Source organism: Prionailurus viverrinus, chromosome C1 (genome assembly GCF_022837055.1).
Source record: "Prionailurus viverrinus isolate Anna chromosome C1, UM_Priviv_1.0, whole genome shotgun sequence".
NCBI classification, from domain to species: domain Eukaryota; kingdom Metazoa; phylum Chordata; class Mammalia; order Carnivora; family Felidae; genus Prionailurus; species Prionailurus viverrinus.
The window spans coordinates 121,078,466-121,094,489 of record NC_062568.1 but is presented as its reverse complement, the minus strand read 5'-3'; the positions used below and the strand labels follow the sequence as shown (position 1 = coordinate 121,094,489).

The 16,024-nt window shown below is 46.8% G+C and overlaps 1 protein-coding gene and 1 long non-coding RNA gene across 6 annotated transcripts in view; one reads left to right on the top strand and one right to left on the bottom strand.

The window, feature by feature from the left end:
• LOC125172106 (uncharacterized) overlaps positions 1-16,024 on the bottom strand; it is a 64,880-nt gene that overhangs the window by 29,067 nt on the left and 19,789 nt on the right. The gene's annotated exons all lie outside the window — the stretch shown is intronic.
• ELAPOR1 (endosome-lysosome associated apoptosis and autophagy regulator 1) overlaps positions 1-16,024 on the top strand; it is a 72,692-nt gene that overhangs the window by 44,269 nt on the left and 12,399 nt on the right. For all 4 annotated transcript variants that reach the window (XM_047869615.1, XM_047869616.1, XM_047869617.1 and 1 more), the window contains 9 exons: positions 167-314; positions 1,010-1,090; positions 1,672-1,777; positions 1,920-2,069; positions 8,241-8,329; positions 12,427-12,604; positions 13,302-13,430; positions 13,826-13,916; positions 15,880-15,985. In XM_047869615.1, the coding sequence (XP_047725571.1) occupies positions 167-314; positions 1,010-1,090; positions 1,672-1,777; positions 1,920-2,069; positions 8,241-8,329; positions 12,427-12,604; positions 13,302-13,430; positions 13,826-13,916; positions 15,880-15,985 (1,078 nt within the window). The remainder of the gene's footprint in view (positions 1-166; positions 315-1,009; positions 1,091-1,671; positions 1,778-1,919; positions 2,070-8,240; positions 8,330-12,426; positions 12,605-13,301; positions 13,431-13,825; positions 13,917-15,879; positions 15,986-16,024) is intronic.

Here is a 16,024-nt window from a genome sequence, read left to right as displayed (position 1 = left end):
TTGATCCAGAGGTCATTCTTTACTGAGCATGTTTGTGACTAAATTCCCGTTTGCGAGTCACGAGTCTGGAATTCCACAGAGACCCAGCAGGACATGAGACCTGCACTTCCCACAAAGCATGATGGGCGTGCGCCTGCCAGTGAACTTGGCTCTCGTTCCCTCACAGGTCCAAGTGGGTTCCCCTGGGTGACTACATCTCCTCCAACACGGACGAATGCACAGCCACTCTGATGTATGCTGTCAACCTGAAGCAGTCTGGTTCCGTCAACTTTGAGTACTACTACCCAGACTCCAGCATCATCTTCGAGTTTTTTGTAAGCCCCTGGCCATGGGGGAGGCTGGGAGGTAAAGGCTCTCCAAGGCTCAGATTCATTTACAGAATCACAAGCACATTTCCGGTTGGGGATTTTCCACAGTTGTCTTCCCTCTGGAGAGAACTATGGACAAATGGGCTGAGACTTCAAGATGTGGGGAGAAAGGCAGAAGTTCGGGGACTCTGCAGGGACAGGAGACCCTACGCATTCCACCTGCTCAGACATGAAAACAGCATGTAAAGGCTTCTGAGTTATGAGTTATTTTTTCGGTGTTGATGCATTGCCTTTAAAAAAAAATTTTTTTTAATGTTTATTTACTTTTGAGAGAGACAGAGCGTGAGCAGGGGAGGGGCAGAGAGAAAGGGAGACACAGGATCAGAAGCAGGCTCCAGGCTCCGAGCTGTCAGCACAGAGCCTGATGCGGGGCTTGAACCATGAACCATGAGACCATGACCTGAGCCAAAGTCAGATGCTTAACCTACTGAGCCACCCAGGCACCCCTGCTTTGACGTTTTGTGTGTATAACTAGCTCTTGCCCTGCTTCAGGACTCGTGTTTTGAGCTCAGTCCCCAAAGGAAACTGGAAACTCTTCCCCCATAAGAAGAGCCCTCTGGAAGGCTGTTGCAGCATGGGGGGGTGAAGAACCCATTTTCTTGGAAAGCTTTGACTCTGTCCCCAAACTCTTGGCACCTCAGGTTCAGAATGACCAGTGCCAGCCCAACGTGGATGACTCCAGGTGGATGAAAACCACAGAGAAAGGGTGGGAATTCCACAGTGTAAGTATCATACCAGCCTTCTTGGAGCCTTTCCTGGGGATACCAGAAAAGGGATCAAGGGCTTTTCTCCAAGGACAGTTTCCTCCTGGTCTGGGCTTCCCACCCCTCTGTCCCTAGAAGGCAGGGGTCTGACATGATGAGGATGCCATAGTTTCTGTCCTCTTGAGTTGACAGAATATGGGTGTGGGCCGACTTGCTCCCATGGCTCAACCCCAAGGACCAGCAGCTTCGCAGGGTTAAGGGCCAGGTCTTCTGGGGATACACAGAACCAGAGAAGAGTGAGGGAAGTCCACTCACCCTCCTGTCAGCACCTTCAGGCTCCTCCATGGGTCTTACCTTGGAGATACTCATGGTATATGTGGGTGAGGGAGAGGCCATGAGGGTTGTAAGAGGAGGCGTCAAGGCAGAGAGGAGCTAAGCTGATCTGGGAGGAAGGGCAGAGCTGAGGAAGTTGAGGGAAGGGATCAGAAGAGGTGCCTCCATGCAGACAGTAAGGGGAAGGATCCCCACAAGAGGCTAATCCGATGGATTAGGGATATCCATCTCTGCAGCTAAATGAACTTCCTGTTTGCGGTTTCTAGGTCGAGCTAAACCGAGGCAATAATGTCCTCTATTGGAGAACCACAGCCTTCTCAGTGTGGTCCAAAGTTTCCAAGCCCGTGCTGGTGAGAAACATCGCCATAACAGGTACCAAGGGGGAGTTGGGTCCGGCATCTGCTGCTGATTTCCTAACTCTGTGGGGGGGGGGGGGGGGGCTGGTGAGGGCCGGTCCCCAGGCCTCAGTCTCTAGGCTCAACCGTTGCTTTTCTATGTTGTTCGTCCTCCCTAGGGGTGGCCTACACTTCAGAATGCTTCCCCTGCAAACCTGGCACATATGCAGACAAGCAGGGCTCCTCTTTCTGCGAACTTTGCCCAGCCAACTCTTACTCAAATAAGGGAGAGACTTCCTGCCACCAGTGTGACCCTGACAAATACTCAGGTGATGTTTCTGAGGGTGGGTAGAGTTTGGTGGACGTGGGGAGGGGGTGATAATCAACAAACATGGGGAGAAAACAGGAAGGAGAGCATCCTTCTGACCATGCTGAAGACGATGCTTCTTAAACCCTGGTTTCCTGGACACTGGAAGAGCCTTGCTGATCCACACTCCACTGATCACTCTGGAAACAAAAATGAAATTGTCCAACAAGTAATTATTGAGCCCCTACTATGTGCCAGGTCCTAGGTGCTTGGAATACACCAGTGAACAAAATCGACAAAGCTCCCTGTTTTCATGGAATTTACATTCTGGTGGCGGGGGGTGGGGGGGTGGGGGAGGCAGACAATAAACAGTAATGATAATAAATATATAATAAATTATAGTACATTAGACAGTAAAACGTGCAGGGGGCTGTGGCAAAAAGAAAAAGCAGTTCAGGGTTACAGGGATTAGGAAAGTTGGAGAAAGGGGTTGCAATCTTTTTATTTTTTTCCTAAGCAGTGAAATTTGTAGACACGAAACCTTATATAAGATTACAGTTGGGGTGCTTGAGTGGCTCAGTCATTTGAGCGTCTGACTCTTGACTTTCGCTCAAGTCATAGTCTCATGGTTCACAGGTTCGAGCCCCACGTCGGGCTCTGTGCTGACAGTGTGGAGCCTGTTTGGGATTCTCTCTCTTTCTCCTTCTCTCTGTCCCTCCCCTGCACTCATGCTGTCTCTCTCAAAATAAATAAACATTAAAAAAATATTATAGTTATAAATAATAGATACTGTAAGTAAAAGGTATATGTTTATATATTTTAATTCGTAACAATTATTATCAAAGTTAATTTGGAAGAGCCATGAGGCTGTATTGATGAGCAAAACATTTTGATAGCAAGGGCTAAAGATGGAAGTTACAATCTTTTTACTACTTTTAGCAGCCTGAGCATCCATTGAATTCAAGGGAGGCCTTTTCAGGAAATCCAGGTTCCTTGGAACATAGTTGAAAAACAAGTGTTCTGAGGGAAAATAAGGGGACAGGTGTAGCAGGCTGTTGCTAGTCTCTGAGTAGCTTCCTAAAGCATCACAACTTGAGAAACAGAACTGGTCATTTGAGGGAGTCCCAGGGTAGCAGGGCTATGGTGTAAGGTGGGCAGTCTCCCCAGAGGACCCTCTGCTCAGGCACCCCAGGCATTGGCACAGCGGCCAATCTCTAAGACAGGTTCTAAACAAATAAGCCGGGAGGGAGAAGGAGTCCCTTCGCTTTCCCTACAAACACTCATAATTATTCCAGTTTCCTTTTCTTACCCAGACTCACATACACACCCAGCTCAAGGCTCTCTCTCAAGCAGACACTCAAACCTGTCCACAGACACACCCTTCAGCAGGTGTTACACTATGTGTTTGCTCGGCCAAGACGAGCCACTGACCATGTGAACCGCTTGTTTTTTACACTATTCCTAAAACAACAGTCCTGTTTATCTACACAGATCTTGCCAAATGAGTATAGTTTTCAGCAAGAACAGGAATGTTGAGATCTTGAGGGATGTTTTTAATCCATAAGTCTAAATTCCTGTTTTTCCACTTGCATTTCTCATTCTCCTTCCCTGCTCTATCAATGGCAGCCTTTGTTGGTCTTAGTCTCCAGCTGCCTTTCCAGCCCAGCAGCCGTACAAGAGTTTGAATGGCAAGGTGGCTCTAGAGAAACCGCCTGGGAATGTTTTGATCAACTCTGTATGTAAACTGATTGTCATCCAGACAACTGTTACGAAAGTGTTCGGTTGGGAGTCTGAGTTTTTGAACTTTTGCCACCAGGTTCTCAATCCACCTCTTTGACTAGAAAGTGAGTTTTTACAATGACTTGACTCTTCCAGAATACAGGGTCAGTGGGAGGCTGGGGAAATGCAGAGAGAGACAGAGACAGAGAGGCGGGGGTGGGGGTGGGGGAGAGATCAGAGCCTATGATGGACTGTGCGTAAAGGGAGGTCAGAAGACCCTGTGAACATTTACTCATCTATTTACAACTAAGTCCTGAGTGCTGGCCAGGTGCCAGGGCTTGGGCTGGGTGCTAGAGTTGGAGCTGGTGCCTACCCTCTACCTTATGTCGGAAAGTAGGAACGCCATTATAGGAACACCTGAATTTAGTAACCCCATGGTGCAGTAGCTGCTGGGATAGGAGCTCTGAGTGTAGCACACAGTAGAGGCAAAGAAGAGAACTGGTCAGTCCTTTACTGTGGAGACAGGAAAGGGTTCAGTGGCTGTGGTCTTGAAAGATGAGTTGGTGATTTGATGGATGTTCTAGAAGTGTAGCAAAAGCCAGAAGGCTCAGGGATCTTGAAGAAACTTGGCATGGCAGGAACTGACTTGGAGAGACCTAGCATCCAAGGCCAAGAGGTGGGCAGGCAACAGGCCATCCACCAGCCCTTCTGTGTCATGGCTAAACATTTGAGATTTGATCCTATCAGCAGGGATGGGGTGGGGGGGGGCATTAAAGAATTTTAGCTGGGGAGTAACATGATCTGGCTTGTGGTTTTGAAGGACCACTCTAGCTGCCATTTGGAAAATGGATGAGGAATGGAACAACTGGAGGTGGACGCCACAGTCCAGAGATTTTGCAACAGGCATCATTGCCGGTATCCAGGACCTAGACTAGGAGCTGATGGGCCTGTATCTGTTAAGGACAAAGACTTGACTAAACGCATCTTTCTTATTGATAACTAAAATTTGATCATTAAGATGAATTCCTTTGTGTTACATTGAATATTAGGGACTTATTTCCTAGTAGAACAGCTTTGGGTTTAAGAGCATGGACTCCAGGACTAAATTACTAAGGTTCAAATCCCTGCTCCACCACTTACTAGCTCTGTCACCTGGGGCAAGTCCCCTGTCTGTGCCTGAGTTTCCTCATGTATAAAATGGGAGTGGCAATAATCCTATCTACCTCATAGTGTTATTGTGTGGATCATTTGATTACTACAGATAAAGGATTTGGAACAGTGCCCGGTATGTAGTAAGCACGTATTTTATCATAGCTGACCCTTGAACAACATGGGGACAAGGGGTACCCACCCCCCAGGTAATCAGAAATCCACATGTAACTTTCCAGAAACTTAACTACTAATGACTGGAAGCCTTACTGCTAGCAAAAACAATTGATCAACACATATTTTGTATGTTTTGTGTATTATATACTGTATTCTTACAATAAAAGAAGCTGGAGGAAAAATGTTATTAAGAAAACCACAAGGAAATCTACTCCTGAAATCATTGTTGTACCATATGCTAACTTGGATGTAAATTAAAAAATAAATAAAATATTAATAAAAAAAGAAAAAAAAAAGAAAACCACAAGGAAGAGCAAACACGTTTACAGTATATATACTGAATATATATATATATATATATATATATATATGTGTATAAACCCAGTCTGCATATAAGTGGACCCTCCTGGTTCAAACCTGTGTTGTTCAAGGGTCAACTGTGTTCATTTCCGTCAAGGCTAGTCCCAGCTGTCTTCGTTTAATATGAAAGTACTTTTAGCATAGGTAACAACAGTAACACGTCACTTGGATGGTACTTTACAATTTACCAAACATTTTCTCATGTATTACTCACAGCAGAGTGCAGGACTGATCTCCCTGTTTATAAATGAACAAAGGGCAGCACAGAGAATTCGAGGGATTTGCCCAGCGTCTGAAGTGGGGTCTGACCTGGGCCAAGCATTCATTAGATGCTTGAACCTTCAGGGGAAATGTTTTCCTGTGATGCAGTGGATCAGGATGACAAGACCTTGTACTCCTAGAGGTGGGGAGAAGGTCCTGGAAGGAGGTGGGAGGCTCAAAGAGAGAAACTGGAGCCCCCATGATAAACTTTATCTTCTCACAGTTTTGCCCTGGGGCCAATGCTATAGGAATCACTTTTCACTCCTTCACCAACCATCTAGGCCGATCTTTCAAACTTGACTAGTACCCAACTTAAACACTTTGATGAAACCTGAGCTAGGGAAGTAAGGTCTGTCTCAGCATTCGGGTTAATCATTTCTTAAAACTACCTTAGCAGTTGTCAGTGTGTAAACAGCTGGACACTTTTTGCTGAAACCTGGAGCTAGGGCATCAGGTTGAGCAAATATTTGACAAACAGAGAAAAGTCCTTGTGCAGAATGTACTTTCTTCCATGCAACTTGCAATTTGCTAGACCCAGTATGCAAGGTCCTGGGAATTGGTGTGTTTTCAGCATCTCCCCCCAAATTTCTCCTGGCCCAGTTTGTCAAAAGCAGGAGTCCCTGGATCTCTCTGTGCTGAATGAGGCCTTCTACTTGTTAGCCAAGTCAATGAGCTGAGAAGACTCCAGCTGTCTCTCAGGCAGTATTTCCCTCTTGCCCAGACTAATAAGACGGGGACAGAAGAGGTGTGAGAATGCGTGGTTGAGGAAGCTCCCCAGGGCAGGCCAAGGAAGCTGTAACTAGGAGATTCTCTGATCTAGGAACTCATTTGGTGCCTTGGAAAGAAGAAGGGATCAGTTGGGAAATAAGCCTTCGCTGGGAAAGAGAGAAAGAAATTCCTCAATCCTTATTTAAAATCCCATGACAGTTCAGATAGAAATCATTCGCACAAACCCAGGTAATAATAGTTACTAGCATTTAGTGAGTCCCTACTTACGATGTGCCAGGGATGTGCTGGCTCCAGTGAGGTGGATATTATTATTCCTGCTCTACAGATGAGAGTACTAAGCCTTAGGTTCAGTAACTTGCCTGAAGTGACACAGCTGGTAAATGAAGCAGGATCTGGGGTGCCTGGGTGGCTCAGTAGGTTACGCGTCTGACTTCAGCTCAGGTCATGATCTCAGGGTTTGTGGGTTCGAGCCCCGCATCAGGCTCTGTGATGACTGCTCAGAGACTGGAGCCTGCTTCGGATCTGTGTCTCCGGCTCTCTTTGCCCCTCCCCCACTCATGCCATGTCTCTCTCTTTCTCTCTCTCTCAAAAATAAACATTTAAAAAAAATTTTTTTTAAAGAAATAAAGCAGGATCCAAACCCAGTTCTGTCTAACTTAAAATCTCAGTCCACTCTATCACACAGCCTGTCAGATAACATATAGAGTTAGGAGGTCTCGCTTGTATTAAATGTTTACCTGCAGGTGACAACAATAGTCACTGTAGAAATGATGGAGACAGGTGTAGTGGTAGTATTGTACTGGCACTCTATAAAGCCATGACTTTTATTTTGGGGAAGTAAAGTCCCTGGAAATTTTTAAAAATTTATTTTCAAAAGTTATGTATATTTTTCTGGATGGAAGAAACAGGTCTTTTTGCAAATTCTCAACATGTTTGTAATTCAGAAAAGGTGAAATTCATTGTTTCAAAGCGGGATACACCGAAATAGTTCTTGCTATCAAGGCACTCATAGGGTTAAAGCAAACTGACATACAGAGAGTAGAATAAATAAAATGATAGTTAAGACGGTTTTTATTAGGAACAGGTCAGGGTTAGAGATGGCACCAGGATGTTTGGGGGTAGGGAAAGTGGAAAGAGCTCTATATCTTTTTTTTTTTTTAATGTTTATTTATATTTGAGAAAGAGAGAGAGTGAGCACGAGCAGGGCAGGGGCAGAGAACGAGACAGAGACAGAATCTGAGGAAGGCTCCAGGCTCTGAACTGTCAGCACAGAGCCCGACGTGGGTCTTGAACTCAGGAACCGTGAGATGATGACCTGAGCTGAAGTCAGATGCTTAACTGACTGAACCACCCAGGCACCCCAAGAGCTCCATGTCTTAAGTGGAGTCAGAGGAAATTATCAGCTCATTTGTGTAGGATGGTTGCATGGAAAAGGGAAAACAGGATGCGGGTTTCAGGAACTTACGTTAATGGCGGTTAACCTGTAAGATGCTCTTTCCAGCTAGTCGCCCTCCTCACTGGTCCCCTGGCCGGTCCCCTTCTCTCTGCCCCTCCCCACCGTGCGGGCCCAGTGGCTTCTCATAGCACTAGGGAGAGGTGCAAAGGGGGTATCTGAGCAGGGCTTTAGGGACCGGAAGTGAAACAAAGGGAAGGGGGGGTATGCAGGGTGTTCTACTCCCGTCAGTACCTGTGTTGTGCTATACCCCTGGGTCTTAGAGGTCACAGGTCATGAGCAAATGGGCAAGAGCTCTGCTTTCTTATATAACTTCAACTATTTGTCCTTACTTTTGCAACTTAGAAAAAGGATCTTCCTCCTGCAAAGTACGCCCAGCCTGCACAGACAAAGACTACTTCTACACTCACACAGCCTGTGATGCCAACGGAGAGGTGGGTAGCGTGATCTTGGAGCCCCTTTGTCCCAGATAATTCATTTGCCTGCTCCTTGGGCTTTACCACATTTGGAGTTCCAGAGGTCAGCGAAGCTGGCACCAGAGAAAACCCCACAGACCTCCGCAGTGACCCTGGGGCCAAGGGGGGAAGCAAAACAAGACGGCCTCATTCATTTTCAGGTCAGAGACTCGTTTTTGCCCCATTTGTTCCGCTCCTTAGTTACATGTGTTCTGTTGCAAAAAGCCATTTCATTTTCTTTTGCTTGGTTTCTTCCATTTGCTTATTAGCCCCTCTGGGCAATGACTGCCTGTCCATGCACACTTATTTCCTCATGGAACTCATCAGACTTGTCCCCTTGGTGCTGCTTTTGTGGGCTGGCAAAGGGAATTGATTCCTACTTCCTGGCTCACTGGAGAATGGCCTGACTGTTCGGTCTTTGCTGGTTCCCTCTTTCCCCCAGGCTTTCTGCCTCAGAAAGACTTTCCTTTGTAGTCTGCATCGCCACTGAGTCAGCAGCCATGTTTTGAGTATTAATGCAGTGCCAGGCTTGGTGCTCAAGTTGGGGACTCTGCGGTGACAGAAGTGCCTGCCCTCAGGGAGCTCACAGTCCTAAGAAAGAGGGTGAGGGAGGAGAACAGGGCCTGACCAAAGCAAGAAGAAAGATGCGCAGGGCCCTGGGAGAAACCGGGAGAGGAGTGACCAGGACTTGGGGGTCCAGGAAGGCCTTTCAGCGGTCATGTGTTCATTTCAACAGTCAGTCATGGTGCTAAGCACTCCGTATACAACAGTCAACCAAACAGAGGGAACATCTACTCTTATGGAACTTAATTCTTGCTGGGGCACAAGTGGAGAGAGAGAGAGACAACAGATGAACAACAAATTAGACTATATCAGTAAGTGGAGGGAAAAAAAAATAAAAGATTAGGAGACAGAGAATGACAGAGGGTGGAGATACTATTTTAGAGAGGGTCGGGATCGACATTTGAGGAGGTGACATTTGAACAGAGACCTGAGTGAGATGAGTGGGGGCCCCAGCACTTTCCAGGCAGAGGGCACAGCAGGTGTGGAGGTCCTAAGACGATTTGTCTTAGATTAGACGTTCTAGATGAGTTGTCTGTATCTGTATCCCTAAACCACAGCCTCTCAGGCAGAGAGAATGAGAAGTTGGGAAATCTGCATTCAGCATTAAGCATGTGCATGGCTCTTAGGGTGCATAGGTGTTTGCCGGCTGGATGGCTGGATAGATTCTCCTTTCGCCAAATAAGCACGGGATAAAGTCTGGTCCTTAGCAGTGGCTGTTTTTCATAATCATCTCCTACTCTCCACCCTCCCCCACCCCTTTCTTCATGTTTGGAGCATCATTCCCTTGCCCAACAGCCAAGGGAGAATGGCTGCACATATCATCAGTTGTACCTTACATTCAGTTCTGCAGTGTTTGGGGTTCTGTATGACCTTGAAAAAATTATTTTCATTTTATTGGCATCAGTTGACTCACTAATTAAATGAGGACACTTAATCCTGCTCCTCTTCTCCCCGCTTGGCATAACATATGACTGAATGTGGCTCTTTGCTTCCTTCTGCCCCAGTCTCTCCCCTCCCAGGCCCAGGCCAAGGCCCTCTAAATCTGTAGTGAGCTCTGCTGCCTGCCAGCCTGGCTGTCTGCCCTTGCCTTTGGATGCTCAGTAGGGCCAGAACCAGTGCTCTGCCTTAGCAGCCCAGCTAAGGCTCAGGGGAGGAGCCCTGAAGCGTGAGTGCACACGAACATGGGTTCATCAGGAATGCTTTACAGAACTCTTGTGATTTGTGCCTCATGCCCACACTGGTTCTGCTGAGTCTCATGATTTCACTTTGCCTTCTAAACTGTATTTTTAAAAATATTTTTTAGAGTTTATTTATTTTGAGAGAGGGAAAGAGAGAGCACATGCGGGGGAAGGGCAGAGAGAAGGAGAGACAGAATCCCAAGCAGACTCTGTGCTATCAACCCAGAGCCCTACGTGGGGCTCCAACTCATGAGATCATGACCTGAGCTGAGACCAAGAGTCGGACACGTAACCCACTGTGCCACCCAGGTGCCCCTAAACTGTATTTAAAAAAAAAATTTTTTTAACGTTTATTTATTTTTGAGACAGAGAGAGACAGAGCATGAACAGGGGAGGGTCAGAGAGAGAGGGAAACACAGAATCTGGAACAGGCTCCAGGCTCTGAGCTGTCAGCACAGAGCCCAACACGGGGCTCGAACCCACGGACCGTGAGATCATGACCTGAGCCAAAGTCAGACGCTCAACCGACTGAGCCACCCAGGCGCCCCTAAACTGTATTTTTAAATCAAGGGCTGTAACTCGTAACTCGAGCTGACTCTCATGATTGCCCTGGTGACCTTTGCCGTGCCTCGGCGGTTTCTCAGGGACTAGATTGGCCAATTCACTGGGGCTGCTGCATGTGCTGCTCTAAGGGATGGCCCAAGTCAGTCTTCCTGCTCCCCAGACCCTTCTCTCCATGAGACTCAAGGGGACAGGCTGAGAGTGCCTAGGTTAGAGCACAAGCCGAGGGCTCTGGCCATTAGCTGCTCTTCCAAGGGAGAAATCTCTTCACAGCTGAGCTGAGCAGGGAGAGGAGGAGCTCTAGCACTCACTGTCAGCAAAGACAGCACAGGTTCCTTTTAAGACTTGTCACTTCTTGGGGCGCCTGGGTGGCGCAGTCGGTTAAGCGTCCGACTTCAGCCAGGTCACGATCTCGCGGTCCGGGAGTTCCAGCCCCGCGTCGGGCTCTGGGCTGATGGCTCAGAGCCTGGAGCCTGTTTCCGATTCTGTGTCTCCCTCTCTCTCTGCCCCTCCCCCGTTCATGCTCTGTCTCTCTCTGTCCCAAAAATAAATAAACGTTGAAAAAAAAAAATTAAAAAAAAAAAGACTTGTCACTTCTTATCCTGAATAGAATGGAAAGATGCCTTATTCATCCACCTTTTCACATATATGGTAGTGCTGCACAGATTATCACATCAGTGTAATCCACAGAAGTACTTTTTGTCTCTGACTCAGCCCAAGGACCACATAGGAGGCTTGGAGCTGCTGAACCAGGAGCCTCCTGTAGGTCAACCCCTCTTCTGTATAGATGCCTCCATCAGAAGAGTAGGGATGGCCCTAGTGAATGACAGATACAATGCTTCCCTTCCCCACTGATGTGATAGCTGACCATTCCTCTTCCCTCCTCCCCAGCTTTATTGAGATGCAATTGACATATAACATTGTGTAAGCTTAAGGTGTACAGTGTGTTGATTTGATGTATTTGTATATTGCAAGATGATGACCACCATAGCATTAATACCTCCACTATATCACTTAATTACCCTTTTTATTTTTGCAGTGAGAACATTTAAGATCTACTCCCTTGGCGACTCTCAAGTATATACAGAAATACAGTACTACTAACTGTAACCACCTTGATGCACCTTAGATCCCCCGAACTTACTGGTCTTATAACTACAAGTTTATACCCTTTGGCCAACATTGTCCCTTCTGCCTTGATGTCTCAGAGAACACAGTAGCCATAGATTGTTATTATGTGATTGTTGCCCTTGCTAGATGGTGAGCACCTTAAGGGCAGGGGGCCATGTCTCATTCATCTCTGAGCCACCAGGTCTGGCACACAGATGTATTAGGCTTTCTAAAATGTCTATTGAGTAAATGAAAAGGCAAAGAAAATACTTGGAAGACAAATTGGGACACCCCTTTCTATGTTTTGGGGTTTTCACCAGCTACTTTTCCCGTGACCTTAGTAGTGATAAGATTCTACATTGGAATCAGAGCTTTCTCTGGAGACAGCTGGTCCTCCCATGACCATTCTTTCTGTCACACAAGTCCTCATTAAGTATTTCCCTCTTCATCCAGTCAACATTCAGCAAATATTTGTCGAGCACAACCATGTGCCAGGCTCTGGGCTAGGGTCATGGGAGGCACTGGTAACCAAAACAAGTTCCCCACCCTGGTGGAACTTTCATTATAGCCCAGAGTCCTCCCACCTCACCCCATTCTCGAGATAAATTCCTAAAGATGTGCCAAATGCCACACAGGCTGAGCGTTCTTAATCCATTTCTGCAGACACAGCTCATGTACAAATGGGCCCAGCCGAAAATCTGTGGTGAAGATCTCAAGGGGGCCGTGAAACTGCCCGCTTCTGGCGTGAAGACCCGCTGCCCACCCTGCAACCCAGGCTTTTCCAAAACCAACAACAGCGCCTGCGAGCCCTGCCCTTATGGCTCTTACTCCAACGGCTCTGGTAACCTCTTTATCTGCATTCTACCCATTCCCACATCACCCACATGGGTGGTCAGCTGAATGTGCATTCTGTCCTTCCAAGGACGCAGTAAGGACTGGGCCACTCTGTGGACTAAGTTCAGGAGAAGAGAGGGCAGGGTGGGACCTGTCTGCAGGTCAGAGTCATACTTGAGAACTGCCTGCCTTCCTCCCTATTCCAACTGCGAATGTGACTTGGGCTTGAAGTACCCAGTCCTCACCACAGAGACTGCTAGCATGCAGCAGGGATGCTAACCAGAAGGTCTGGGAAGCTGGGATGGCCAGCTTGAAACAATCAGAGCCATAAGCCATGCTGCAGAAAGGAGCTGGGGGGGATTTGTGTGCCTATTCATGTAAATGCATTTACTGATAATAATGTGACAAATAATATGAACTACACGCATCAGACTAGGAGACACATTTAAGTCTCAAAATGAAGAACTTGGTGAGCAAGTAGGACAGCTGGAGTTTTGGAATTCAGGGTCAGAATTTACGTCCTGAGTTTGTTAAATACATTGTCAGAATGTTTTTGAGTCAACTCAATATAACCGTGCTATGGTGCTCAGCATCACCCTCCTTTGGCTGCCTGCCCTTGTCGCCACTTAATCTGTGTGACAGCAGCTCTGGTCAGGGTGGCCGCGGCCTCCCCGCTGAAGGTGTGGATCTTGTGGTTACCCCAGATTGCACCCACTGCCCAGCCGGGACTGAGCCTGCTGTGGGATTCGAATACAAATGGTGGAACACGTTGCCTTCAAACATGGAAACCACCGTTCTCAGTGGGATCAACTTTGAGTACAAGGGCATGACCGGTAAGTGCGTCCCCACTTACTGTGAGCTGCCGGCTCCCTGCTCACCCTACAGGGGCTCCTCCACTTCACATTTCTTCATAATAGTAATGTCTACAACGAAATGAGCTAATCATGCCATGCATTCTCTCTAAAGTTCCACTCCTTGCGGACATTCATCCTCCAAAACTTAGTTTTAGAGACAAAGCCAGAACTAGAAGCAAAGTGCACACTCCAAAGAGCTTGCTCTGAGAGTTTCAGAGGCTTTGACCCAAGTAGCAGGATAAATAACATGACTTGGTTGGGTTAGTGGTTCTGGATGCCTCAAAGGACAGTGTTCTCTCAGCATGTCATCTGGATGTACGCTTGCCCTTCATCTGAGACCACTGGGGTGTTAACTCTCCCCTCTCTTTTTCCAGGCTGGGAGGTGGCTGGTGATCACATTTATACAGCAGTTGGAGCTTCAGACAATGACTTCATGATTCTCACTCTGGTTGTGCCAGGATTCAGGTGAGGAATACAAAACCCAGGGGAATCCCACACCACCTTGGCCACAATCAAGTCCCACATAGCTTAGAAGGTTGTAGAGGAGAGGGCTTCTGGCATGCAGAAGTATGAGTTCAGAATAGAGGAGAGCAATGGTAATGGTCTGACAAAGATAATCTGAATGCTAATATGGCTTCTTAGTTGCTGCCCATGCTGGCGGACCTACTGGTCGTGCTCCCTCTCATCTGGCTTCTGTCATCTATTGGCCACATGCTACTCAAATTCTTCCTCCTGGGGGCGCCTGGATGGCTCAGTTGGTTAAGCATCCAACTCTTGGTTTCGGCTCAGGTCATGATCTCATGGTTGGTGGGTTCAGGCACCACATGGGGCTCTGTGCTGTCAGAGAAGAGCCTGGTTGGGGTGCTCTTTCCTCTCTCTCTCTGCCCTCCCCCACCGCACATGTGCGCACACACACTCTCTCTCTCAAAATAAATAAAAATAAATTTGTCCTCCTCACGGCATCTAGATAAAATGTTACCAAAAACAAACAAAACAAAACAAATCAAAAAACCAAAAACCCTTTTAAAAAGGAGAGCCAGAAATACCCATAGACATTTCATCTTTATTTGGGGTAAGAAGACTGAGATTGATTGTTCTCACTGTCATATTGATCCCCATATCCCAAGAAGACCTAGGACATTAAGCAATTTGTTTGCCATTAAAAAAAAAAAATACTACAGGCAGTGTGGTAGAGTGGAAAGAATAATAGGCTGAAGACAGGACACTTGAACTTTGCCAATTATTGGCTTTGTGAACTTGGAAAAGTCACCATGCTCCCCCTATAGGCTTCAGACTCCTCATCTGTAAAACAAGTCACATTCTGTGACTTTGGACTAACTCAGGTTGAGATGATTCTTCCAGCCCAGTGGTTGGCACAACTGTATAGACAGGAGCTGGGACTGATGGTACTTAGAATACGAGCAAATGGCCAAAGCCAAAAGAAAAGCCATAAAAGGATTTCCAAAGCCAAAGTGAATTCTTGTACCCATATGTGCTTTCAGGATGGGGGGGGGGGGACCACTGAAGAGGTTCCTTATTTCCAGTCTGTCTTCTCCACTACCTTCTTCAAACCCCCTCCTTTCCATCCCTGGCACAGTGCTCAGCCCACAGTGGTTGCTCAAAAGGTATTCATTTCCTTTCCCTTAATTTACACTACTCAGAGATGAGCAGTTATATCCCATTTGCAAGGTGAGCAACATTTTTAGGCTTTTTGGGGGGATAACATTCCTAAAAGTACGTATCAATTTTAAAATCTGATTGCTATGGTAAAGTCCTTCCTCAAATCACCCACTCACCACCACCCCTTATCTGCCCCCTTGGGCATGGATCTCTTTCCCAAAAGAAGGACCAGACTAAAAACTTGGCTTGAAGAGATGATAAATTGAAATATCTGCTCATTTGACCCAGGAAAAGCTCCCACCACCCCAGAGAATGAGCTGCTAAGTGAATGTAGGTAATTTACATCTTATGATGGTGGAGCTTCTCAAACCTTAATGTGCTTATGCATCACCTAGGAATCCTGTTAGTGTGCAGATTCTGATTCAGTGGGTCTGGGGAGAGGCCTGAGGTTCTGTGCATCTAATAAGCTCGGGTTAGGGTGATGCTGCTGGTCTGGGGACCCCACTCTGCTAGTGAGGTTATATAGCATTTTACTAAGCACTCGTACATCTGGTATGCCTTTGGATCTCACCACAATGATGGAAGGTAAATAAGAAAGATATTATCACCTTCATTCTACAGATGAGAAAACTACAATTTGGCTAGGACAAGGTCACATAGCTAGGTGGCAGAATTGGACTTAATCCATGCTGTTTCCAACATACTCAGAACTTAATCCTGTCCCCCCAGCAGACCCTTTGCTGCTGTCTGGGCTCTTCAATAAGCATTGCCTGACCTCTGGAATTGACTTTTAATTTCTGCACCATAGACCTCCACAGTCAGTGATGGCAGACACAGAGAATAAAGAGGTGGCCAGGATCACATTTGTCTTTGAGACCATCTGTTCTGTGAACTGTGAGCTCTACTTCATGGTGGTATGTTTCCCTTTCCTTGTCTGCTATGGGGTTTCCAGG